This window comes from Octodon degus, unplaced genomic scaffold (genome assembly GCF_000260255.1).
Source record: "Octodon degus isolate 3935 unplaced genomic scaffold, OctDeg1.0 scaffold00052, whole genome shotgun sequence".
NCBI lineage: Eukaryota > Metazoa > Chordata > Mammalia > Rodentia > Octodontidae > Octodon > Octodon degus.
In genome coordinates this window covers 4797456-4822817 of record NW_004524628.1, presented here as the reverse complement: position 1 = coordinate 4822817, position 25362 = coordinate 4797456, and the positions used below count along the sequence as shown (strand labels likewise).

General features: G+C 44.9%; 1 protein-coding gene across 2 annotated transcripts in view; it reads right to left on the bottom strand.

Annotated features, from left to right (window-relative positions):
• Vwa3b (von Willebrand factor A domain containing 3B) overlaps positions 1–25362 on the bottom strand; it is a 226717-nt gene that overhangs the window by 180530 nt on the left and 20825 nt on the right. For both annotated transcript variants that reach the window (XM_023717542.1, XM_023717541.1), the window contains exons 3-7: positions 22528–22622; positions 20318–20568; positions 18382–18544; positions 12180–12349; positions 10037–10152 (exon numbers count right to left, since the gene is read on the bottom strand). In XM_023717542.1, coding sequence (XP_023573310.1) covers positions 10037–10152; positions 12180–12349; positions 18382–18544; positions 20318–20568; positions 22528–22622 — 795 coding nt within the window. The remainder of the gene's footprint in view (positions 1–10036; positions 10153–12179; positions 12350–18381; positions 18545–20317; positions 20569–22527; positions 22623–25362) is intronic.

Sequence of the window (25362 nt, the reverse complement as noted above, 5' to 3'; positions counted from 1 at the left end):
AAACAAAAAAGGGGGATATAAATGAAGGACCATTTTGTAGTGAAAAAAAAATATATATATATATATCTGTATATACAAAATAGGATAGATATATAGCTACTTTCTCTTAGTTCAATGAGAAGAAAGATTTGTATTAATAGTGTTTAGACAAGATATCATGTCTTCATCTTGTACTCTGAATAACTACTAGGAAGACAACAATATGCAATGCATTAATTACTGTAACTGTCTTACTAACCTGTTTTGAAGCAGTCTCATTGCTATTTCTTTCTCAATAAAATTAATTAAAAAATAAAAAAATTAAAAGAAGGGTTTGTTTTGTTTTGTTTTTTGTACCAGGGGTCAAACTCTGGGCTTGTATTTAGCAGAGGCACTGTACCTCTCTGAACAACATCCCCAGCCTTTAAAAGATTTTTGAGAAGGTTCTGTCTGTCTTAGGCATTGTCAGTCAATGCTGGAAACCCAATTACAGTGGTACCTCATGAATGCTCTTGTTCACAAACCAAATTGCAAACAAAACCATTTGTAGGGCTGCATAAATAGCTCAACAGTGTAAGTGCCTGCCTGGCAACTACAAAGACCCTGGTTTGATCCTTGGCATTGCATGCCATGCCAGCCACCAAAACCAGGTGTGGTGGCACACACCTGTAATCCCAGCACTGGGGAGGCTGACACAGGAGGATCACTATAAATCTGAGCTGCATAGAGAGACTCTGTACCAAATCAATAAATAACCATTTGTAAACTGGGGCACCATTGTGCCACATCACAATTCTACGAGGCTCACTGCAATGGTTAGGGCAAGACCTGGGCAGAGCCCACCACTGCCCAGTGCCAAGACAGAATGACAGTGAGCAGGACATAGTGCAGGTGGGAGCCAAATTAATACAAGGAACCCATGCCAGGAGCCCAAGAAGGGAGTAGGAGCTCCGGGCCCCCTGCCCTTAGCTCTCCAGTTAGGGAGCTAAGGGCATACACACATCAGGAAGGGGGTCACTAGCGGAGGATGATGGGGAAGCAGGTTTTAACTTAACTGGGGACTTGCTTTGGGGGTAAGGAGCCACTCTAAATCACAAAGCATAAGCAAAATTGATATCCCAGAAGTCTGGCATTCTCTGATTGGGAATTTGGCCTTTTGTTCCTTTTGAATTTCACTTCTTCACCCCTCGTGAGAGTCCCAAGCCTCCAGAAGGTGTTTGGTGCCCATTAACTAACTACACGCCTGTCTTAGCGCAGCCATAAGAAATTCATGGCACCTCGTTGTCAGAAGGAGCAGGACTTGGAGGTAATTAAGTCTCTCAGGCTAGAGAACTGCAATGTGGCAACGACTCAAGAAGCGCAGCTGCTCCAGTCCCCTCTGTTGAATTAAACTGAATTCTAGGGAGAAGGAAAGAGAGAGAGCCTCCTGCTGTCAGTGTAAAAAGCCATAAAAGACACCAACCAGCATTTGCAAATTAAATCGGAGATTAGAAACAAAGAAACAATGCCAAGCCTCCAGGAAGGGCCAGTAAATCTTAAATTCCTTATTAAAGATCACAAGGGTCCACTGGGAACAGGACTTGATTATTCTTTTTCTCTTTAAAAGAGGAACCTGATGTATGCTCAAGTAAATACAATACAGTATTAAGCTATTTAGTCTTTTTACATACATTTTACATACGTTTAGTCTTTTACATACATGCATACATTTTACATGCAGGCATTGTTACATATGCACACCACAGTTCCCAAAGATAGAAGACCAAAGTTTTACTGTTACATTTTGAGCATTAAGGATTGCTGGCAGAACAGAGCAGGTTTTCTAATATTATTTTGTCAAGAGTATTGGACATGAATAAAAAAACAGGCTCTGGAAAACATTGTCTTTTGCCATTTTGCCTAATAGTTTTCATTTATTCATTGCAAAGCCCATGTCACACACACACAGAAACAACTCTGGTGGTCACAACAGGAAATCTTTGTTGTGTTGGTTCTGATCAATAGGAGGGGCTAATAATTAAAGTCTCTTGGCCTGGTAAGTATTGGGCAGCGAAGGCCAAAGCCCAGGACAGGCCTGATGAACAGAGCAATGGAGGATTGACTAGTGATGTCTGCCAGGTGTGCCGCCATATTGCCCCACCATAGTCTACTAGAACCACGAGAGGTTTCTGAGCTGTTGTATAAAAATAAATGCATGGGTTGGACAAGAAACTATGTGGAAGTACCGTAGTGTGTGTTTGCAGTGTGTTTCCTCCTCTCACAGGTACAGGGCAGGGGGATCTAGCTTGAATTAGGAGTGCAGAGCTCAAATTTCAGCCCCAGTGTTCATGCTAGCACCGATCTCTTTGGATTTCCAAGCCAGAAGCACCTGATACCCCAAGTCCCTCGGCCTTGCTGGCCAGCGCAAGCCCTGAGCTGGCTGCATCCATGCCACAAGTCTTTACCTTTATTTAGCCTGATGACAGACCATCTAGTAAGACTTTTGCTCTAAAATCATTTCACAAATTCTTTTTTTTTTTTTGTACTTTAGGGAAGTGTCTACAAGGTATTCAGGGTCTCACTACTAGATTGGACTCCTAGTGCTCCACCTGTTTACAGCCTCCTGAGAACTGGGATTACAGGCGCGCGTCACCACGCCCCGTCTCAATGGCCGTCTCAGCGCACCCCGGGTGTGGGGCCAGCAGGGCAGGCCCAGGGATTGAAGCCCCGGCCCCTGCGCCTGCTTGCAGGTACTTTAATCCGCTGAGCTATTTGGCTGGCCCTCACAAATTCTTATTTACCATTTCAGTTTAATATTTTTTTATAATGAAATAGGAAGACAGAACCAAAAATAAAAGAAGGAGCCTACTCTAAACCTAAGATCAGAAGATTTTTTCCTTCCTGAGAATGAGACTTTAGGCTACTAAACAGACCCTCCCTCCAGAGTCTTGGGACTTTCCCAGCCTACTAAGCAGCTGCCTAGAGGATTAAGAATGCAATTTAATACGCCACTTTTAGAGATACAGCCCTCAGAAAGCACTGCAAGTTTCCTTCTAAAACTTCAATAAGCCCAGATGGCACCCAGAACAATCCACCCTATATGAAGGCCTCTGGGAATTAAAAATTACCATGTACACTTTATAAATGGTCTTGCTGAGTTTAAGGCTCTCACCGAGTTCAGTCATAAGCGAGAAGTAGGTGAAGCCATGCCTACAAGGAGCACCATAGTATGACCCTGCTTACCACTAAGTACGATTGCACTCCTTCCTAGAGAAGGACAGTCACTTCTAATCCCTTCCAAAGGCCTCAGCAGCTCCTCTTACCAAATGTGACCAAAACTATAAACCAACAGGTCCAAGAAACTCCAGATACAATCTATCTGTCATTAGGGCTTTAGAGGGGTTGCTCAATGGTATGTTTTGCTTCTAAACAAAGAAATGATGAGTGTGAAAGAGGATACAAAAAGAATCAAGACATGTGATGCGCATGTACCAGCTACCCCCGAGGAACAGAACCTTTATGCATTGTGAACATGGACTCAGAAAAAGAAGAAAGGGGTCTGGCTGGGTGGGTGCTCTGAACGTAGCCTCCTTTCTTCCCTCTATCTCCATGTATTTGACAGCCAAAAAAGACCATGTACTCTTAGAAAGTAATATAAAGGAAAAAAAATAACCTTACAGTGCAATGCATTACTTATTGAGCCACTCTAAGCAGCAAATACTGACTGTGGCAAGGCATTGGAAAAGGTTCTCAGCCCCTAAAAGCACAGCCCTAGGAAAATAAATAGGAAAAAATTAAGTTGGGGCCAAAATTTTTCCAAGGAATCAATGTATCTATAATAACCTAAAGTAAGCACAGAGTAAGGAAGTGGTTATGTATATCTACTTGTGACTTTTCAGGGAAGCAAGAAATAAGACAATGAAATTGCTTTCAAGCTCGACTACTTTTTTTTTAGGAAGATGTTCAGGCAAGAAATCACCCCAAAATCAAAGGCCAAAAAGGTGGCAATAACTCACACATAATTCATTTATTTGCAGATACAATGACAACCTATTTGTCAAGCCTGTTACGCGAAATGCAGATCCTACACACGTCTACTTAGTAATAAGTCCCAATCTGATTTGTGCCACCGGATTTGTGTACTTTATCCAGGTCCACTAATTAGCCCCGAAGTAGTTATAGGACAGGGTTGGAAAGATGAAGTAGCTGGCAACATAGTCTGCCTTTCAAAGGCCTGCACTCCAGAGAGGTGTTAGGGTTTACAAATCAACTCACTTTGAAAAATCAGGGGTGAGAGATACTTTTTCCCAGACTAAATGGAGACTGCTGTTGGCATCCTGTCCAGGAAGGCTTTGCCTGCGCCTGCCTGTTCAATCACTGCTCCTGTTCTCCTATGTTTTATGTCTATACCTAGGTCTTTGATCCACTTTGAATTAATTTTTTTTACAAGGTGAGTTGAACACACACCTCCCCAATAGCCATGAAGAGTGTGAAGAAATGCCCCCATCTTCAGCTATTGGGAAACTCTAAACCAAAACTACCTGGCGACACCACCACACCCCAGTCACAATGGCTGTCACCAGGAATACAAAACCAAACAATAAAGGATCAGTGAAGACATAGGAAGCAAAGAAAACGTCTACCCTGCTGTTGGGAATGCAAATTAGTATGACCACTATGGAAACCAGTAGGAGGCTCCTTAAAAACTGAAACTAGAATTATCGTTTAACCCAACTTAGGTATACTGCCCAGGAATTGAAGCCAGCAGGTATGCCTGTGTTTATTGGAATGAAATTCATAACAACTCAGCTATGGAATCAACCGCGGTGCCCCTCAACAGGTGAGTGGATCAAGAAAATATGGCAAAGCAGACAATGGAATATTATTCAGCCATAAAGAGAATAAAACCATGTCATCTGCCAAACACACACACACACACACACACACACACACACACACACACAAAAGAGGGAAATGGGAGACCGTTGGTTTAAGCAACAACTTGAGCCAGACTCAATGTTGGATACCACATATCCTCTCATTTGTTGAATGTAAAAGAAAATTAAGAGATGACATGAAAATAGAAGGGATACTATTCAAAAAGAAGGGGATTATGGGAATGAAGAGAAAGGGAAGGGGTGATAAGGCTAGAACAATGATCAGAGTAGGTAATCAACAGGCATTAATGTGCCAAATGAAACTCACTATTATGTATAACCAATACAGTAATAAAAGTTGCAACCACAAAGGAGACTGCCCTTGGCTTGGAAGAGAGGAAGAGAGGTCCTGGCAAAAGGTGAGAACTGCATCCAGTTCTTTGCAGCCCCCTGGGAGGAGGTGGGGCAGGATCTGCCATAGATTCTCACATCCACAGGCAGGCAAGGGAGCAGCAGGGGGCAGGCGTTGATTCCTGGTAGGATAAATGGGGACTGGGTCTTCACTGTGATCAGATGGACCTCTGCAGAACTTCTGAGTTTTAAAAGATTGCACCAAACTGTTACTTATTTCTAGCTGGGCAAGGCGGCACATGCCTATAATCTCAGGACTTTGGGAGGCTAAGGCAAGGAGATTCTTGACAAATTCAGGTCCTAGTTGCGTGACTTTAACATATTCCCACTGGCTTGGACCACCAGTGGAGTATGCATGACTGTCCCAGTGGATGGCTCGCACCTCCGGCGGTATAAACGCATCAGCCATTATACTAGCAAAATTAACTAAAAAGTATATAAAAGGACCAGGTCTAGTGAACTGCTTGAAATTGAATAATTGCTATCAAAAAAAATAAATGCTAGTTGTTACTACTTGTACCAGCTAAAATTATTATAATAATCAAAAAATCTATTTCATTAGAAGAACTTTTTCTATTCTGAAATAGTTTATCAATAATTAGTCCTCTAACTTCAGCATGGAAATCTTACAAGCACCCTTGCTGCTGTGTATAATATAGCGTTACAACTGCTGTACCACAAGTTAGCTGTATTATAATTTTATACAATTTTAACGTTTTCCTCGAGGAGCTGCAAAATAACGACATCTGATATACTAAATCAGTCCTGTTCTTTGCTTTAGTGTAAGCAGAGTCCCTGAGAAGCGGGTATAAATGGCCCAATGGGACAGTCATGCATGTATCTTCAATGGTTCAAGCCAACAGGATCAAACCAATTCAAACCAGAGCCACCTGGCAGTGAGACATAAAGAGTGTCCCCTCACCGTGAATGTGGTAAGGAGACCCTCTCTCAAAATAAAGAGGGGAGACTGGGGATGGAACTCAGTGGTAGGACATCCCCTAGGTTCGATCCTCAGTACCACAAAAAATACATATTTCAACAAATACATGAAATGATGTCCATCACTACTACTCAGTAGGGAAATGCAAATCAGAGCATAACAACACAACATTTTATCACCGTTAGAATGGCGACCATCAAAATACAGAAAACAACAAACTAGAACAAAATAGAAATAGAATCAATGTATATGATCTCTCCCACTTATGGGCATATACCCAGAATAATGGAAAGCAAGGTCTCAGAAAGACCCTTACATAGCCAAGATCACAGCAGAATTATTTACAATAGCCAAAAGGTGGAAGCAACGCAAGCGTCCCTTGATGGATGAATAGTTAAATAAAGCGTGGCATCGACATAAGGTATAATGTTACTCAGAAGGGAAATTTTGACTACTCAAGCTATAAATGAGCCACAAAGACAATGCTAGAAAAAATAAACTAGTCACAGAATGCTGTACAGTTCCTCTTATTATGGGCTATCTAGAGTAGTCACATTATAAAGTTCAGAGTGGCTGCCATGCACTGGGGGAGGGCAAGTAGGCTTCTATGATTTGAGCATACGTGTCCTCCAAATTCATGTTGAACCCTAATAACTAACAGGATGATAGTAAAAGGAGACATCTTTGGAGAAATGACTGAATAACAAAAGTATGGATTAGGGCTTGGTAGGTTTAGACCTAGGCTGCCTCCCCAAAGTCTCATGTGTTTAGAGGTGGGGCTTTGGAAGGTGATTGGATCGTGGGGCTCTAGACTCATCAGTGGAATAATCCATGGATGAGTTCAGAAATGAAGGTGCTCTTAGAAAGTAGGGCCCTGGGCCGGGGAGATGGTTCAGTGGAATAAGCACTTCCCTGGTAAGCGCGAGAGCCTGAGTTCAATCCCCGGTTCCGCAAAAAGAAAAGAAAAGTAGGGCCCTGCTAATAGGGCACAATCTGGAAGAGTCTACTACTGCCCCTTGTTCCTTTCTCTTTATCTGATACCCAGCTATAATGGATTAGACATATTTCCTATGTCATTCTGCCTGGAAGCCAAATAACTATGCCTGAACCCTTTGAAGCCCTAAATCAAAATAAACCTCTCTTCCTTAAATTGTATATAGCAGGGATGTTGTCCCCAAAATGGGAAAGTGGTTAATGCAGTGACCTTGTGAAAGAGGTTGAGGGAGGTATCAGCTGGCCCTCTTTGGCCCTTCTATCCTTTTTTCCCCATAACAAGGTAGGGTTTGTTTTCTCCAAAGGACATAGAAATAAGGTAGTGTCTTGAAAACAGAGACTGGGTCCTCACCGGACACTGAATCGTCCAGTGTCTTGATCTTGGATTTCCTAGTCTCCATAAGTGTGAGAAATAAATTTCTGGTCCTTACACATTTTGTCACAGTAGCACAAACAGACTAGGACTTGAGAAGTCATTACTGAATAGAGAGTTTCAGTTTGGAAAGATGAAGAGTTCTGAAGATGAATGGTAGAGAAGGCTGAGCAACACTGTGAATATATTTGTGAATACACACTGAGCTGTACATTGAAATTTTTATGTAAATGTTATGTTATTTATATTTAATTACAATTTTAAAATATTCTTTACCATGACTGTGTTGTTTTTACATTGGGCAGGGAGCCAAATTGTGTGAGTAAGTCCTATTCTGAAAGCTGTTGATCCAGAATGCAAAAAAGTCAGTAACAGCCAGAAATTTCTTTCAGATTTCCAAGTGTGCTCCTCACTTGCTGGTTTCCATGTTGTACATAATGGGAGATAAAATTATCTCCTAAGGAATCATTAGAGAGTGACCTGGGTAATGGGTAGTGATAAATGATTATATGGTAACGCAGAGAATGAACCAATCAGGAAATGTTTAAAGAGCTGCCACTAAAGCCTAGGTGAAGTTGAAAACCACACATTTTTCCAAGCCAAAATAATCTGTCAAAGATTTCAGGTTTTTTTTTTTTTTTTTTTCGTAGTAGGAAATGTAGGCTTCAAAATGCTGGCATTTTGGGGACACTGTGATGGATTGAGGAGATAAAACTGCATATTTTGGATTTCACAGCACCCCCACCAGGACATGTGATCACTGAAAGGAGTTTAGAATAGCCAGCCACACAGAACACTTCATTCTAGGAAAAATGTTGTTATCTGTAATTTAATTTGTATGCTTTGCAGGGCTGGAAAGATGATCGTGGTGGAAAATGTTAGCGCTGCAGCCACATGCTTGCTTTCTTAACTCAGTTACCAAGTACTGTGATTTGAATGTGTCCCTCAGAGTTCATGTTTTGGAAACTTTAATCACCAATTCAAAACTAATAGAAGGTGGGGCCCAGAAAGTGGCAGTTAGGGGGCTCTACTCTCGTGAATGGATTACTGTCCTGTCAGGGATGTGGGCTGGTTATTGACAGAGTAAGTTCAGCCTTCTTTTGCTCCCTAACTTTTACCTTTTTAGCCCCACTTCCACTTTCCTGCATGAGTAATAATACAGCATGGCCTGATCGCAGCACCATCCTTCAGACTTCCCAGCCTCCAGAACTATGAGTCAAAGAAATCTCTGTTCCTTGTAAATCACCCAGTCTTGTGTGTTCTGCTATAGCCTCACAAAACAGACTAAGGACCCATGGAACACATGAGCTGACATGTATCCCTGTGTGCAGTAACCAACAAGCCTTGGGATCTGATGACATCATACATTCCTTATCTTGATCAAATCCCTAAGCTTAATCTTGTAAATTACTTACAATAGGCATGACATATACCCTGAATTACTTTCTTCTTAAATTACCATCAACCTGGTTTATCATTTGGCATCTTCTCAAATTCTCTGGAGACATCCAAGTCATGATCAAAGGCATTAGTTTGATCACTGCTAGAATAGTGGTCCAACAAGCTCTACTAGAACCTCTCCCTCGCTCTGCTCTGGGCTACTAAGAATTCAATTCTGCAAAGGCTGTGTGTCCTGGGCTAACCCCTAGCCATTATCCCCATCTGACAGCCTCCCTGATAATGCAACTGCCTCCCCCTTACAGTCCCAGCACCCTCCTCCAGGGAGCATTTCCAACACTATTATGCAAATGGAAGAATCTTTCTTGAACTGTATGTTGCAGCATCTCCCCAGCCCTAGAGCAGTCTTTGCAATATATTGAAGCTACAAATCTGTTTGATAACTAAAAACAAGCAGGAGAGTGGAGGTTCGCTGTGGTGGGTGTTCTTAGACTTCTGCCTAGTTACTGTGTCCCTTCATCTAGTGATAGGACAGGTGCTTCCTTCTCTGTTTCTCTGTGATTTCTATTCAGTGTCCTTGGCACTTTGCAGTTTCTTCAGCCCAACAAGAGCTTCCACGTTCTTGGCTTTCTGACTAAATTTCCATTAGTCCTTTTCTGAATCACAGCCCTGTTTCTCCCTAACGCCGTGACCTCATTCTCTAGATCATAATCTGAATGAAAAATGTGGTTTGTGCATAAAAGTCCCTTGCAGCCATACAAGTCCCTTGCAGTCCAGGCCCTCCCAGCAGCAAGTCCATCCACTCACAGTATCCACAACATCTCGGGTAGGATGGGGGACCTCCTGAGAGTGGTGGTGCCACCCCCTGCAGCCTCAGTGAACCAGGCACCTGCAACACTTTCCTGGCTAATAACAGGCCCATCTGCTAGGCTAACAAATTCATCACTAACATCCAATAGCCACACCCCTGTGCCACCCCAGTAATGCACAATAGGATGCCTACCTCACTCCGTATTCCCTGACTTACTGAGATGACCTGAAATGATAAAGATACAAACTACACTGCTCCTTTCAGATTCCAGGTACCTGGGGGGAGTTTTCCTTTCAGTTTCCTTGAATTCCAAGAAATCACACTGTGATCATCCTTTGTGGAGAATGTAGGAAATTCCACACACTCCGTTCTCTCTGCAAATGCATGGAATCTGGAACACGAAGGATGTTCAACATCAGGCATCTGCAGATAAATGCTAATTTTTCTATGACTGTGAAGTTCCTCTTCCTGCTGCTGAGAGTCTTAACCCTAAACATGTTCTCTGTTTTCCCTTCTACCTTGTCATATCTTTTCATGAGAGGGTGATTAGCCCAGCCAAAGGGTAGTTCATAGTCCTGGAAAAATGATCCCCTATTTCTCTGTGTTCTTTTCTTCCATGGTTCCACCAAGTCAAGTCAGTGTTGATGAGTCAAGAGTCTAAACAGGACCCCAAGAGCGACTCCCAATGTCACAAACTCAGGTTTGAAAGCAAGTGATTTGAGCAGTACTGGCTAAATTCACTATTGTTGACCAGATTCAGCTTTCATGCAACACACACACACAAACACACACACACACACACACACACACACACACACACACTTCCCAAGGATCCAAGGATAAGCACTAATGACAAGAACTCTGATATGGACAAGTGTTAAGGCCTGCCCATGGGCTCCCAGCCTGACCATGCCAGCCTCGTCTAGGAGCTTCATCCAGGGCAGAAAGCACCAAGCAGGAAAGTCAGGCAAGGTCTGTCCTGGACGGCCCCACATCCTGAATGCCTGGGCTTTTGATGCCCAGGATTTCCCACTCTCTGGTGTGTTCTCAGATTAGGAAAGGAGAACAGAAAAGTCGGCAGCTTCCTCCTGCTGCTGACACACCCAGGCAGGCACGTGCCACCACTGGAAAAGGCTTTTGCAGAGTCCTTAGAATATAGCACTGAGGTGCACTGGGGGTCCACCCCAAACAGCCTTGGGCATGAAGCAACCAGAATCCAACTGAGGGGGCCACTAGACCTAGGCAGCCTCCTGCAAGCTGAGACACCTGGAAACCACTGTTTCCAGCTGGATGTGAACTGCTCTAGTCAGGCCCAATGGTCCAAGGCACATCAAGAGAACAACCAGGACCACTAGAGCTCTGTAGCTGAACTGCAGCTCCTCGTACCCTAAATTACTCCCTGGGCTTTAGTGTACTCAGAAGGAGCATTCCAGGTGCTGAGAGCACAGCACCAGCAAGAGAGGTGGCCCTTCCAGCCTTCGTTTTCTCTTTCCCATAGAGAAGAAGAGGCAGGGAGGTCCCTTTTGTGCTTGGGTGTTCAGAAACCCAGATCAAAGTCAAGTCTCCTGTCATTCAAGGATTTCAAAGTGATGTAAGAGCAGCCAGAGTAGCGGGCCTCTGAACCTCTGTCTTGTTACAAAGGAAAATTCTGCCCTCTTCAGGATCCCTGGGCCTGTGGCCCTGGCATCTGTATTTGCATCAAGTTCCTTAAACAGTTCTTATGCAAAGTGCTGGGCAAAAAAATGTACATTCCCAGGCTCCTCTCTACTAAGTCGGATCACCCAGCAAGGCAAATCCTAGGCCTCTGTGTAGCTAACCAGCTCCCCTGGCCACTAGGATGAGCTCCTATGCTTGAGATCAAATGCCGCGGGCACTCACTGTATAATTTCAGACAGGCTAACTTAGGAAAGGACTCAATAAATCTCTTTGCCACCACAAAAGTAGGTGGTCTTCTTTCACAGGGGACCTAACTTCACACACACACACACACACACACACACACACACACACACACATTAAAAGAAGAGGCCAACAGATGAGATGACCTCCCCTGCAAAGACAACTTGTCACCCTCAGCTCCTGCTATGGACTGAACTGCACCACCACAGTTGGGGAGAGGCTCTATAAGAAGAGAATAAAGGTTGCATGAATTCGTAAGAATGGGGCTGTGATCTGCTAAGCAACCTCCTGAGAAAAGGAAGAGATGTCAGGTAACTCACTCACTGTCTATCTGTCATTATGTGAGGACACAGTAAGAAGCCACCTATCTTCGAGCCCAAAAGAAACCCTTTACCAGAAACCACATTGGTCTTGACCTTGACCTTCCTGGCTTCTAGAGCTTGGGAAGTACATTTCTACTGCCGAGCTCCTGTGCACAGACCACCCACCACTGCCACCCAAAGCACAATTTCTGCCTACCTGCTGTGGGTCCGGGCACTCAGTTCCTTTAGGAAAGCTATTGTGCCTTCTCCTCTGGCATTGAAGGACACTGTGTGGACCAGACATGGGATTTCCAAAACTCTCTCAAGGAGAAGTTCCTCAAGAACCTTGGGAACCTCCCCCACAATGAAGTAGTAGATGGACTCAATCTGCAAAATAGAGGCACAATGGGTTAGCTCCCTCCCACATCCCACCTGACACTGGACTCATCCGAAAGTTTCTTTAAAAACAATGAGCTAAAAGAACTGCAGCACTGCTCAGTGTTTTGTGAGGACCTAGGAGGCAAGGTCAGCAAGCGAGATGTTTAAGATCTGGTGCCAAGAGGAACTTTAGCAATGGACACTATCTCCAGTACTGGGTAAGAAAAATAGGGTTGGTGGACTTGGAGACTAGCATTCCCTGGGCCCATGAATACATTACACAGGTTAGGAGCAGTTATTTTCAAGTCAGGAAACCAGGGAAATACTGGCACAGCCTCTGTGTGCAGGAAGCTTGTTAGCCATTTCCAAGGCGGTGCCAGAATTCTGCAGTCTGAGCACATCCATCCTCAGTCAGGACAGAAGGCAGGAGGGAGGGCATCGTCCCTGCTGGTTCTTCCTCTGCTTTCATTTCACCAGGGAAGTACATGCCTCGCCAGGCAGATGAGGCTGTCCTGCCTTTATAAGGCTGGTTCAGATCCAAGTCTGTCCCCTAGCCCTCACCCATGTCCTTGTGCGCCACGCCATCACGCCAGCCCGTAAGCAGAATGGGAGATCCATGTGAGGAACTACACGGGCGCGCGCGCACACACACACACACACACACACACACATTTCTTTAACCAAGGCTTCTGAGAGATGCAAGAACCCACCTCACCCAGCTAGGGAACCATCCTCCCAAGTGCTCCCGGCTTAATTTAGAGAGATAAGACGACCACAAAGGGGGCCCTTGCAATGTCTCCCCTAAACTCAGCCACAGCAGTCACTCTTCTGCAGGATGCTGCCTCTCCTGTGTTCACCTTCCCCAGCCACTGAAGAGCTCTGTGGCCTCAGGTACGTGACTTAGCTTCAGTTTCTTCACTTGTAAAAAAAAGAGATGTAGCTTGTTCTTCCTGAGTTCTGAGGTGATTATTTACAAGTGTGTACTTATGCTTATACAATCAAAAGGGGTGTTCAGAACGTATGGTGAATGTTTAAATTTTTAAAAAAATTATTGTGGTAAAAGACTCTGCGTCAGTAATCCCCCTCTAAATATTCTCCCTTGTTTCAAACACACTTATTCCATCATTCTTGTTACTCTCTAAAGCAGTTCCGGAAGTCCTCTTCTATGACTGTCTTTAGGAAGTGTGACCACAAATACAGTGAGGGCTGCTGCTGGTGCCACTCAGTGGAAAGGCAGGCTTATGAAAGCACGACGCTGGCCCTTGTCCACCTTCGTCACCAGATCTGGCACTACGTGGCTTCTGGCAACTCCCCAGAGTCAAAGTGATCATGGAGGGTAAACAGTTTGAATCCATTCGGGACACAAAGGCAGCCACAGCAGTGCACCTGGGGACACCGAGGAAAGAGGACTCCCAGAACCGCTGCAGGCAGTGGCAAGAAAGGCAGGATAAGTGGGGTCAAAGGGAGTGGGAGTGTTCTGTGGGGATAACGTCACTGTGTCTTTTGCTGTAGTAAATTATTTTCAATAGTAACATTCACTGAATGTTATAGATCAGAAAGTAAAAACCCAAGGAGAGCCAGGCATCTTTATCATCTTCACCTCTCCCTAATTGGCTGTTTTCTGCAAATAACCAAGGAACCGATCCCAGTAAACTTATTGTGATTTAAGAAGTAGGTTTTGCCGTCCCTTTAGAATTCATGATGCCTTCTCTACATTAATCCCACTTCCCTGAGCTGAAGACAGTCACCAAGTGGTTGTCCCTTAACTTCAAACCTGGGGTTTAAATTCAGCTGGTATCGAGCTAGGTGGACTTATGGTTGGGCCCCCCATTGGTGAGGAGGCTCTGGAGGGCAGGCTGTACATCCAAGGGGGAAAGACAGAGGTAGGTTGGCAGAGGGTCCTGGCGGGGAGCAGGAGCAGGCTGAGTGGGAACTGAGACCAGTCCTTCAGCCCGGCCCTCCTCCAACAGCTTCTTGGTCCTTTCCTCACCAGCTCCCTACTTTAAAAATGACCTGCTAGGAGGCGAGAGAAGACTGTGTGATTCCTTCCCACCCACCATCTAGGAGGCAGGAGGAGCAAATAGGGAGAAACTTTTTCCAGATATTACTTACTAAGCCATTGAATTACTCTTCCAGCAAATACATTCTACTTTTTTTTTAAATGTATTTAGTACAATGTCTACAGGATCTCATTACAGAGATCGGACTTGTAGTGTCCTTCCTGTTTTCAGCCTCCCAAGCGCTGGGATTACAGGCGCGCACCACCACGCCCAGTCTCAGTCGCTGGCTCAGTGCACCCCAGGGGCAGGGGCAGGGCCAGCACGGATTGTGAGGGATCAAACCTGGTCCTGAGCCTGCCTCAGCAGGCACTTGAATCCGCTGAGCTGTCTGGCCCTCACTCTCCTCTTTTCCTGGTGCTAGCATCGCCCGCACAGGTTGCGCTCAGTAGGCTCCTCTGTTCATCTCTGTTACTCACGAGGCTTTCAATCTGCATCTGGGCCCAAATTGAGCAGGGGGACGGAGTCATGCATCACGGGCACTAAAATGCCACATGGCCCAAGATGGGAAGAGCATCTCCAGCGAGCCCACACATCCCTAAGTGGCCTCGGTGGCTTGGGACACCTCTGCTTGTCTGCTGCACACAGAACTCCTTTGCTCTGGGAATAACCAAAGCGTCTGAATCCATACACAGAAATGCTCTCCTCCCAGGGTTTTGTGAAACTGAAAACTGCTGCAGCCAGCGATGAGTCAGGGATTTCCTCTTGGGCTGTGCCCTTCTTGGTTATTCAGTAACCTCATTACTCAGCCTCAGGACTGAGTGATTCAGTCAACTTTTAGCTCCTGGGGCAGAGCTTGTGTGGAGGCCACCAGCCCCACCCCCACCCTTGCACACACCCTTTCAGCCTCTTGTTTCTGTTCCCTTAGTAACGACATTGAGAAAAAGAGAAAAAAGCAGATGTGTCACCTACCTCGACCCCTTCCCCTACGGCCAAAATGCCTCTTAAAGCAAAATGGCCTCAGTGTTTTCTTCTCTTTGGGATGATGAATTAAAATGATTTTTTTTTTTAATTCAGAAAAGTTGTGTGGATCACGAATTGCTATTATTATCATGCCCAATCTACAGATGAAGAAGCTGAAGCTTGTGTACATGAAGTGACTTACCCTGGAGCTGGGAGACCCAGGGGGTGTGAGTCCAGGGGCCCTGGTTCTTGACCACCATGCTGTGCTGGTTAATGGGAAAACCGGTCTCATGTTAGTGAGGGATGCAAATCCCAGAACTGTGAAAGTTCAGACAGGAGGGGACAGACACATTGGCCACAGAAGTCTCTCTTTGCACTTTCTGGACTCCTCCAGCCCCAAGGGCTCAGCTCCTGCACCCAGGGCCAACACTGCTGACCAGCATGGAGTCCAGGAGGGTGCCTGGCTAAATCGAGCCATCTGCAAGGGAACAGTCTTGCCATCACCAGCACCTTTGTGCCCCTTGGGAGCAAAGCCCCGTCTCAAGGCTCCGACCAGGAGTTGCTTCCTGTCTCTGCCAGCACTTTCCTACTTACTGAGCTGACTAAAATAACGCATAGGTTCCATGCACCCTCTGGAGAGGGAGTCAAAGCCTCTTCCCATTTCATACTACAGACAATAGGGGGAGACTTTACGGTTTCACTGGAAATGTTTGATTTTGTCTGGCCCATGGGTGCTGTAGCTTCCCACAGTAACCCGTGTTATGCCCAGCCAACGAGTTCTTGGCCTCTTCCCAGCTGCAGCTTTGGGTTGGGGAGAATAAACAGACAGGAGTTGGCTGCCTCTGTGCCAAATGCTCCCTGTCAGAGCCTGTTCTAGCAGCCCCAAGGCCTCCGGGTACAAAATCTCTGCTCTTCAAGGAGCAAACATGAATGTCAAGAACAGCAGCAAGAGGCAGGGCAAAGTTGTTCATCTGACTCTGAATGCCGCCACGTTTCTGGCCGACTCCAGACCTTGCATCTAAGCCCCAGGTCCTCCCTGTACCTATGACAGCTCTTTCCTGGTTTGGCCCATTTTGGTTTCCTGGTGGGTGCCCTCCCTGCGGGTGAGCATTCCTCCTGGCACTGATCTAGTATAATCCAAGGTCCTGCCCATCACCCTGACCAGTCTGGCCTCCCGGGCTTCCAGGTCCTTGTCACCCTGTGCTAACCCCACCAGAGTCCTCCACCACTCAGCAAATTCACCATTCTGGTCCTGTACGGACCTCCACCCTTTAATTCAAACTCCCAAGCCTAGTTTGGAGATGGAATCCCTCAGTTCCATATCTAGTTCACAAACCCCAGGATCTGTAGGCAGATGTCCTTCCCTTGAAAGCAAAAGCTCTTCAGCCAGCCTTCCTTGGCAGCCGAGAACCAGAGCTGGGAGTGAACAGCCTTCTCTATCCCCAAAACACTCACACCCTGCATCCATAAGCCTTCCCGAGCCTTCTAGCAGCCCACCCTCCTCATAAAGGCCAGGGAGCTTGCTACCTCTCGAAAGATGTTCATCCCGGAACCCACACCATATTGCAAAGCAGACACCAGGATCCGAGCTCACCTGGGCTCTGAGGATGCCACTCCCCTCACCCACCAGTTACTTCCTCAGTACCCCACAGGGTGCTCTTCCCATGAGCCAGCTCCTTTCCCATGGGATGCAACAGGAGTTTATGCATCAATAATGCTCTGTGAGGGCTATTGCTGCAGCTGTGTTTTAGAGAGACCCTCTAAGGGAAAGGGAGAGACAGACAGAAACAGAGACAGACAGAGATACACAGAGACAGAGAGAGAGACAGAGACACAGAGACACAGAGATAGAGAGAGACAGAGACACAGAGAGACAGAGACACAGAGATAGAGAGAGACAGAGACACAGAGAGACAGAGACACAGAGATAGAGAGAGACAGAGAGAGACAGAGACAGAGATAGAGAGACAGAGACACAGAGATAGAGAGAGACAGAGACAGAGAGAGACAGAGACACAGAGAGACAGACAGAGATAGAGAGACAGAGACACAGAGATAGAGAGAGACAGAGACAGAGAGAGACACAGAGATAGAGAGAGACAGAGACAGAGAGAGACAGAGACAGAGATAGAGAGACAGAGACACAGAGATAGAGACAGAGAGACAGAGAGAGAGACAGAGAGACAGAGATAGAGAGAGACAGAGACAGAGATAGAGAGACAGAGACAAAGATACAGAGAGACAGAAAGACAGACTGAGAGACAGAGAGACAGAGACAGAGACAGACAGAGACAGAGATAGAGACAGAAACAGAGAGACAGAGACAGAGAGAGAGATAGGGAAAGACAGAGAGAGAGAGAGAAGGAGAAAGAGGGAAAGGGAGGAAGGGTGAGAGAGGGAGAGGGAGAGGTTTCTTCCAAGTAAACCTTTGTTTGCTAAGGTCCCTTTTAAAATGCTTCCGTCAATGCATTAGCATATGAAAAATGAACGTGGGAGGGGGCAGCTTGAGTGTACCTCACCTTGGAAAGCACAAGACAGACTGATAGACCAGCTTTGCAGAGGAGCTAGGAAAGTCAAACTGTGGATTCCAGACACCCTAGTCCTCATCCTCCAGGTTCTCGGAGTCCTCTAGCCCCTCTCTGCTTCACACAAGAGACAACTGGGTTTCCCTGACAGGCGGGAGAATCGGGGGTGGAGGTGATGTGTTGGATGCACAGTGATGGTCTGAACTCCTGCTTCCTTGATTCTCGGCAGGTGTGAGCAGTGCTCAGCTCTTCTGGCCCTGGCCACGTGGGGGTCTGCCCTGTGGCCACGATCACTCCAAAGAAAGACTAGCGGGGCTCAGGGGATGTGGAAAACTCATTTTGGCTGGTCCAGCTCTGCTCTCCCCAAAACACCATTTTGATGCCTACTTAGGGTCTAGAATCCATGACTGATCACAAACGCAGGGACAAACAGGATTACAGTTTATGGCATGCCTCAATGCTAAAGTCAGTCAAAAAGCAACATGGAGACACTGAGTGTGCAAGGTCACATCTGAGGCCACCTTGGTGGCCTGGGCCAGCCATGGGTGACACTTACATTTTTGTCTTTCCCAGCTTCCAGCAGGGCATCCAAACGGCTAACCCCACTCATAGTCAAAGGCTCAAAAGTGAGTTTTTCAATCCAACTGATGGCAGCAGCTATGGATTGCGGGGTCGCAGGCATGGCATGTTCCTGCCACTTCACAGGCACTTGAGCAGCCCTGAAATCAATCACATGGAGTGGTCACAGGCAGGGATCACTGCCACTGCTGCAGAGTCAGCCCTCAGGCTCAGAACCAGGTGCAGCGAGCCCGGTGGCGCCAACAACAAAGAGAGAAAGCACAGCAGTCACAGCCCCCGGTCCTCAGAGAGCCACTAAAAAACATGCGCTGCATAAGCGAGATCTGCCTCATTAAGGAAAACGTGCTTTCTGAATGCACAGCATAATCCCAAGCACCACTGTCTTCTCTACACTGACTAGGAAAAAACGATGTTTACACGAGAATTAAAATACCCAAACATTGGACCAATGAGATAGCTCAGCAGACTAAGCACCTGCTTAAGCAAGCACAGGGACCATGGGTCCATCTCTGACCCCACATGCCACACTGATCCCGCCCCCAGGCATGTTGAGCCAACCACAGAGACCGGGCACCATGGTGCACACCTGTAATCCCAGCACTGGGGAGGCTGAAACAGGAGGATCACTACGAGTCCGAGCTGCGTAGTGAGACCCTGCACCAAATGCAGAAAGAAAAATAAAATTAACAAGTGCTTTAGAAATATTGAAGTTATTTTCATAAGTAGGCAGGTTTATATGAAATGGTCTTCTATAAACAGCAAGTTTATAACAATACACAGTACTGAAATTTTGTTAGCTGGTAACAGTGTCACTGCTCTAAATTTTTATTTATAATTCTTTTATGACTTTTTTTTTGCCCTGAAGGATTTCCATCAGTTACTTTTGGGGGGGGTTAAGAAAATGGTATTGCATTGAGATTAGCAGTGCTCATTTATAAATCTGGAGAAAATGTGGTCGAATTATTTAGTTTGGGCTTAGAAATGATTGGTAAAAGTACCAAGCTTCAAGAAGAGGAGCCATTTAAATTTTTCTGGTTTATAATTGCAAATAAACTGGTCTGGTGTCCCTCCCAGCCCACCTGCAGATGTAGAGCTGGCTCCCACTGTAGCCCCTCTTGTGGTTTCTCTGGATAGAGAAATCTATTGGACGATACATGTGCCACAGGAAGCAGTCCAAGAAGGCAAGGAAAGGCTTTGATTTAACACTTCCTTCCTTCAATAATATACCTATGGCAGAAGCAGGAATCCCAGGGTGGGGGAAGAAACCACCATCTCCAAAGATGCCTTCTATTAAACTGAAAGTGGTATTTAAAGAGGAAAAGCTCAATTAGGTTGCCTCCCCCCAACAGATGTTTCTCCCAGGGAGGTGTGACCACTGTTCCCTGTTCCAAACGAGAGGCCGGCAGGGAAGTCCAAATTCTCCTGAATCCAAGAATCCGTAAATGATTGATTTGCAGACTCTGAAATCCGAGAAATTCTATAAAGCAGGCACCTGTTGGTCTAATTAAGGGGGTCAACTTGAGATGTGAATTCAGTGTGGGAAAACAGTAAAGTCTGTGGCCTTTGAATTCATTATCCAAGCTAAAATCTAAAACAAGTCAAGAGATTTATGGCCTTAAATATGCATTGAGTAAGAATATATAATTCATAGCCTAATATTTTGACCTTCCCAGGGATTGAAGAAAAAATGTGTTTCTAATCTGGTAATGTGAAAACTAAGATGCCTTCTGCAAAACAGATAAAAATTTCCTAAGATTTATTCATCGCAGGCTTTCTACTAAAATCATACATTCTAAGAAATTCTAATACCTCCTCGCTCACCGTAGCACTTTGCTAGCAAGGCTACTTAACTCCAACTATGTGCAAGTCGCTATGAAATCTCACTGAGATAAATGCTTCCTCTGGGAACTCACCATATGATATTGAACTTGGTCACGTGGACCACCTGCTCCTGGAGGACCATTGTCAGAGCGGCTTGGCATAGACCGAGCTCCCCCTCCAGAATGTCGCCCCAATCCAGCACTATGGTGATGCGTTTTTCTAAGATGACGCCAAAAATCTGCCGGCTCCTGCTGGTGAGCCAGTCCATCCGCTGCTTGTAACTCTCCACGGCTTGGGCTAAGTGATCCACAAGCTGACGGATCAGCTCTGATTTAGCTGTCAGCTTAAGGGAGACAAAAGGCAAAAACAAAAACACAAAGATGACCCCAAAGGCAGTCAGAGGAACCACAGTGCCACCATCAAGAATAAGAATAGTTCTGTCCATGGCCCTGTGACCCCGCAGGACCCAGCAGCAAGGGCTCTAGTTTTACAGCTGAAAACCCTTTGGCTACAGGTAGTGATCTACTTAAAATACAGTCCTCTTTTTTATTTCTTTAATGTTTCTAGATCATATTTTTATCTTTGCAGATTATCAGAAAATACCTAGGGGCACTTTTAAGAAGTTAAATAAAAACAAGAGATGAGCAAAGGCAGATAAAAAAGGGAGTCTCACTAAAAAGTTTCCCCAAGTACTACATGCCAAAATGGTTCTGAAAATGTTTGTCAACGTACCAGCACACCTGCCCGTCTTCCTCCAAGGGAGGCCGGCCAAGTTACTCATCTTCCTGCACATAACCTTTGTCCCTGTGTCCTCTGTCTCAAAGACCAAGCCTCCCTATGTCTGGGTCACTCATTTACAGCTGCCACCAGCACCTTGGGACCCTCTGAAGGTGGCAGAGACTTGTGGGCAATTTCTCCCACGTACACATAAATCATCCTTCACAAAAGTCAGGCACAAGGGCACAGAGTTGCTCAGGGTGTAGGGAAGTAGAAGAGGTGAAAAAAAGAGTGAGAAAAAGTATGTAATGAGTCAAATTTTAAAAGAAGGTCTGGTACCTTTTAATTAGCATTAACAATTCCCAGAACACCCTCAAACACCCAAACTGTTAAGGGTTTGCTTTCTGAATGCGTGGTGCAATTCCACATCTTCATGCCACATTGCTTTAAACTCTCCCCCCAGCCCCCTCCAGGTCTCCCCCAAGCTCCTTGCTCAGCTGTGCCACCTCTGCTCAGGGCCCCCAGAGCAGGACTCCTGACTCCCTCACTGGCTTCCACAGCCTGTGCCACCCCCACACACAGAAAGCTAACAGGACAGCTCTCAGGGATGTGGATGTGGACTTCAGCAGCAGAGAGACAGACGTTTTTCATAGGTAGGTAGGGATTTTAAATGAGGTTCAGTCTAAACATAGATGTAGCAACCCAAACTCAAGATTCCATACAGAGTCTCAATGTCAGACTTCATTTAAAAAAATAATTTAGATTTTTTAAAAACACAGCCCTCCGCGCCCATGGGCTCAGCGTTCTCAAGATTCAACTGACCTGGGATAGAAAATATGCAAAGCAAACTGCTTCTCCATTGACTATGGACAGACTTTTCCTGGTCATCCTGCCCCACATAACATAGTGCTACAACCGCCTGCATAGCATTTACATTGTATGAAGTATTACAGGTCATGGAGAGGTGGCTTAAAGTACACTGGAGGGTGTGTGTCGGATATGTGCAGATACTGTATCACGGCAAGTGATGGACAAGAGCATCTGGGGTCTGCCAGGGCTCCTGGAACGACTGCCTGTGGACCCCAAGCGACGACAATTAGGAATACCTTGACATGCACAGTTATGGAGAACACAGTGGGATCCGTGTCTCCAACAGACTGTCAACTCCCTGTCATGGGCCCGGGCCCGACCTGTGTCGGGGCACAAGATCCACAGGCTGAGTCGCTGGGAGCGGAGGACTCCAGGCAGATTTGCTTCTCACATGCTCCTCTTCCACCTACCTCGGTCAGGCCATCGTAGCTTGGGCCTGGCTCTCATCTCACTTCAGAGATTCCTGTCTCCCCCCACCCCTTATGTTTGAGGCAAAACAAAGTGTTGATAGGCAAAACTTCTCATCTCTGAGCCACAGCATTCTTCAGTAATCTTTTACAGCTCAGAGGCATCCTTTGCCAACTCCTTGGCCAGGACTTTTATTACTCTACCACTGCCCAAAGAAAATCTTCAGCCTGAACCTCCCAGCCGGTGGTGACCTGCTGCAGCCTCGGCATTGTGTCCCAGAACCGACGTATCGACAGACAGCACTTACGTTGTACACTCGGCCATCTTCTGCCCCGTAGATCTGTGGGAAGAGACCATCAGCATACCGAGAAGCCACAGATCTCCCCAGAGACGACACATAATCTGCATTTTTATGAAGAAAAACAACCAAGATGGGCAATTATCAAAGCTTCTTATTTATGTTCTAAAATAATTCTTCTGACACCATTCAAACCCCAGAGCTGCTTTGTATCCTATTCTAAATTATTTCTAGGGGCTGTGATAAATGTAACTTTATGGCATGTGATCTTTTCACGCATGAATGAATAAAAAGGAGGAACAGAGTTCGCTTCCTGGTTCTTCTGTGGGGAACGATTGAAGCAGAGGTAAAAACCAACACAGCGTGTTTAGTTCATGAAAACTTTACTCAAGGCTTGTACTTGTCTTTCAGAACTCTTTTTTTGTGCTGGTCATTTACATGCCATTCCAGTATCTACCTTATGTTTTACTCTTAGTACTTCTTTGCTATCATGAAAACCTTCTTAGTTCAATTGTTTTTGAAACATTTAATTTTTAATTAATTAGTATTTAATTTTCTGAATATTGCTTAATCTTAATTTTTGTCCTAAGATTTATACTATATCTTTGACTTACAATTTATTTAAAAGACATTGTATGATATCTTCTCCTAGTATTAGAAACTTTAAAAAAGTATATTTCCATTTTCTGTTGACTTTATATTACTTCTTCCCTGTCTTTTATACACACATACACACACATGCATATGGGGAAAAAAAATACGTGTATAACCCAACATAAGATTGGTACTGTTTCATAGAAATCTGCAATGGCCTTTAAATAAGGGTTCATCTAATGTATCTTTAATATAGTCCTGCATAGCTATCATATTGAGAGCTCTTTATTGTTCGTCCAGGAACATACTGCAACTTCTCTTGCCTTTTGAATTATGCTCTTTGTTATTTCCTATATGCTACTTCTGGAAGTATTAAAATATTTCAAGTTTATATAACTAGAAAATCTTACTTTTAGTTTTCAAAGGTATGTTTGCTAAGCATAAAATTCAAAGAGGACAAATCTTTTCTTTCAGTCCTTTAATTAATCTAGTTTCTTACACACTTGATCCTTTTTTTTCTTTCTAATGTGGAATAAGATGCTATTTAATTTTGTTCTTCCATAGCTAATATTTTTATGTATATGTTTTAATGATATTTTTCTTTACAATAAGTTTTAGACAATTTCATTTTTGTGTATCTTGGTATGATTTTATTTAAATGTCTTTGCAAAGGTTCATTTTTCTTGGAAATGTGGTATTATAAGTTGAACTAAATTCAGAAATTTTAAATCTTTAAATAGTATTGCCTACTCCTTTCTACTTTGAGAATTCTAATTATATGAATATAAGTTTCTTGGTTTTGACACTGAACTATTATGACTGATCTGTAAATTCTTTCTTCATTTTTATTTTAGACAGTTTTTATTGTTATATTCATTTATGTTTGTAAATAATTTATTTTCAATTTGCAATCTATTAAAAAATAAAAATAAAAAAATAAAAAGAACTCTTTTCTAATGCAAGTTTATTGGTATGATCTCGGTGCACAGAACGGCCAAGCTCATAGGGAATTTGCGGCAGTGTGAGCCGTATATTCTTTTCTCTTTTCCCCAGTCCCATCCCTCTTTTCAAACCTCCTTCTCCTCTTCATTTATAAAGCTCAGTTTTTATTTTGTCTTTGTTTTCTTATATGTTTCATTCCCTTCCTTTCTTTCCCCTCCCTCTCTCTATTTTCCTTTTGAATAATTCCTTCCTATTTCAGAGCTTTAAAAATTCAACTTACAGACTACCTAAAGTTATTTCAAGTGGAGGTATAAGACTAAAGGGTAAGACAAGGCAGGCAAGAAATAGATTCAAAATAGCCAAACGCAGTGAGAAACACAAGACTTCCTACTCATTAAATTACATGTTCAAAAGGGCTGGCCAAATAGCTCTGCGGATTAAAGCGCCTGCTTAGGTAGACTCAGGGGCCGGGGGTTCGATCCCTGGGGCCTGCCATGCCAGCCCCACCCCCAGGGTACTCTGAGACAGTGATTGAGACTGGGCATGGTGGCGCGCGCCTGTAATCCCAGTACTTTGGAGGCTGTAAACAGGAAAATCACTATGAGTTCAACCTATGCGCTAAACATAGAAAAAAAAAAAATCTGTGTTCATCTGTGCAAGCACTCAAGGCACTTGCATTCATTGAGCACTCGCAAGCACTAGGTCAGGGCTGACAGGATGGGAAGCCGGCGCTGTCTGAAACACATTTCTACTTCATGGAACTTCCAGGAGGCTTCTGAGGCTGGAAGGACTTGGCAGGGCAAGGAAGGGGGAAGCTTCACCGAGACATCCTGATCCTGCCGCTGCTGGTGTCACTGTGCTTGTCACTGTCCTCAGTATTATTACCGATCACTCCCGAAGGTGGTGCTCTTGATCTTGGCCCTCCCTTTCTTCTGCCTTTCGAGAAAGGCAGGTTAACAGCCTACTCTGGAAAGGCAGGAAAGTCAAGGCTGAATTTTATTGTCTCCCTGGCCAGGCTTGGTCCCAAACACAAGGGGTGATAAAGTTTACAAGTTTCAAAGTCTAACTCTCACCATAGTAAAGAGTGAAGAACGGAAACTTGAGTTGCAGCAATAACCCAGCTCAACAGACCCCTCAGAGTCTAACACCTATTTCCAAAGTTTCAACTCCTGCACGTGAACGAAGGAACTTCACATCAGCAGCGTTCACCTGGGCTCGAGGGGTTCTTCCTTGAGGCTTGGGGGAGCTAAGTCTAGGGAAAGCCTAATAAGCTGTACTAAGAGTCGAAATGCAGGGATGTTGTGAGTT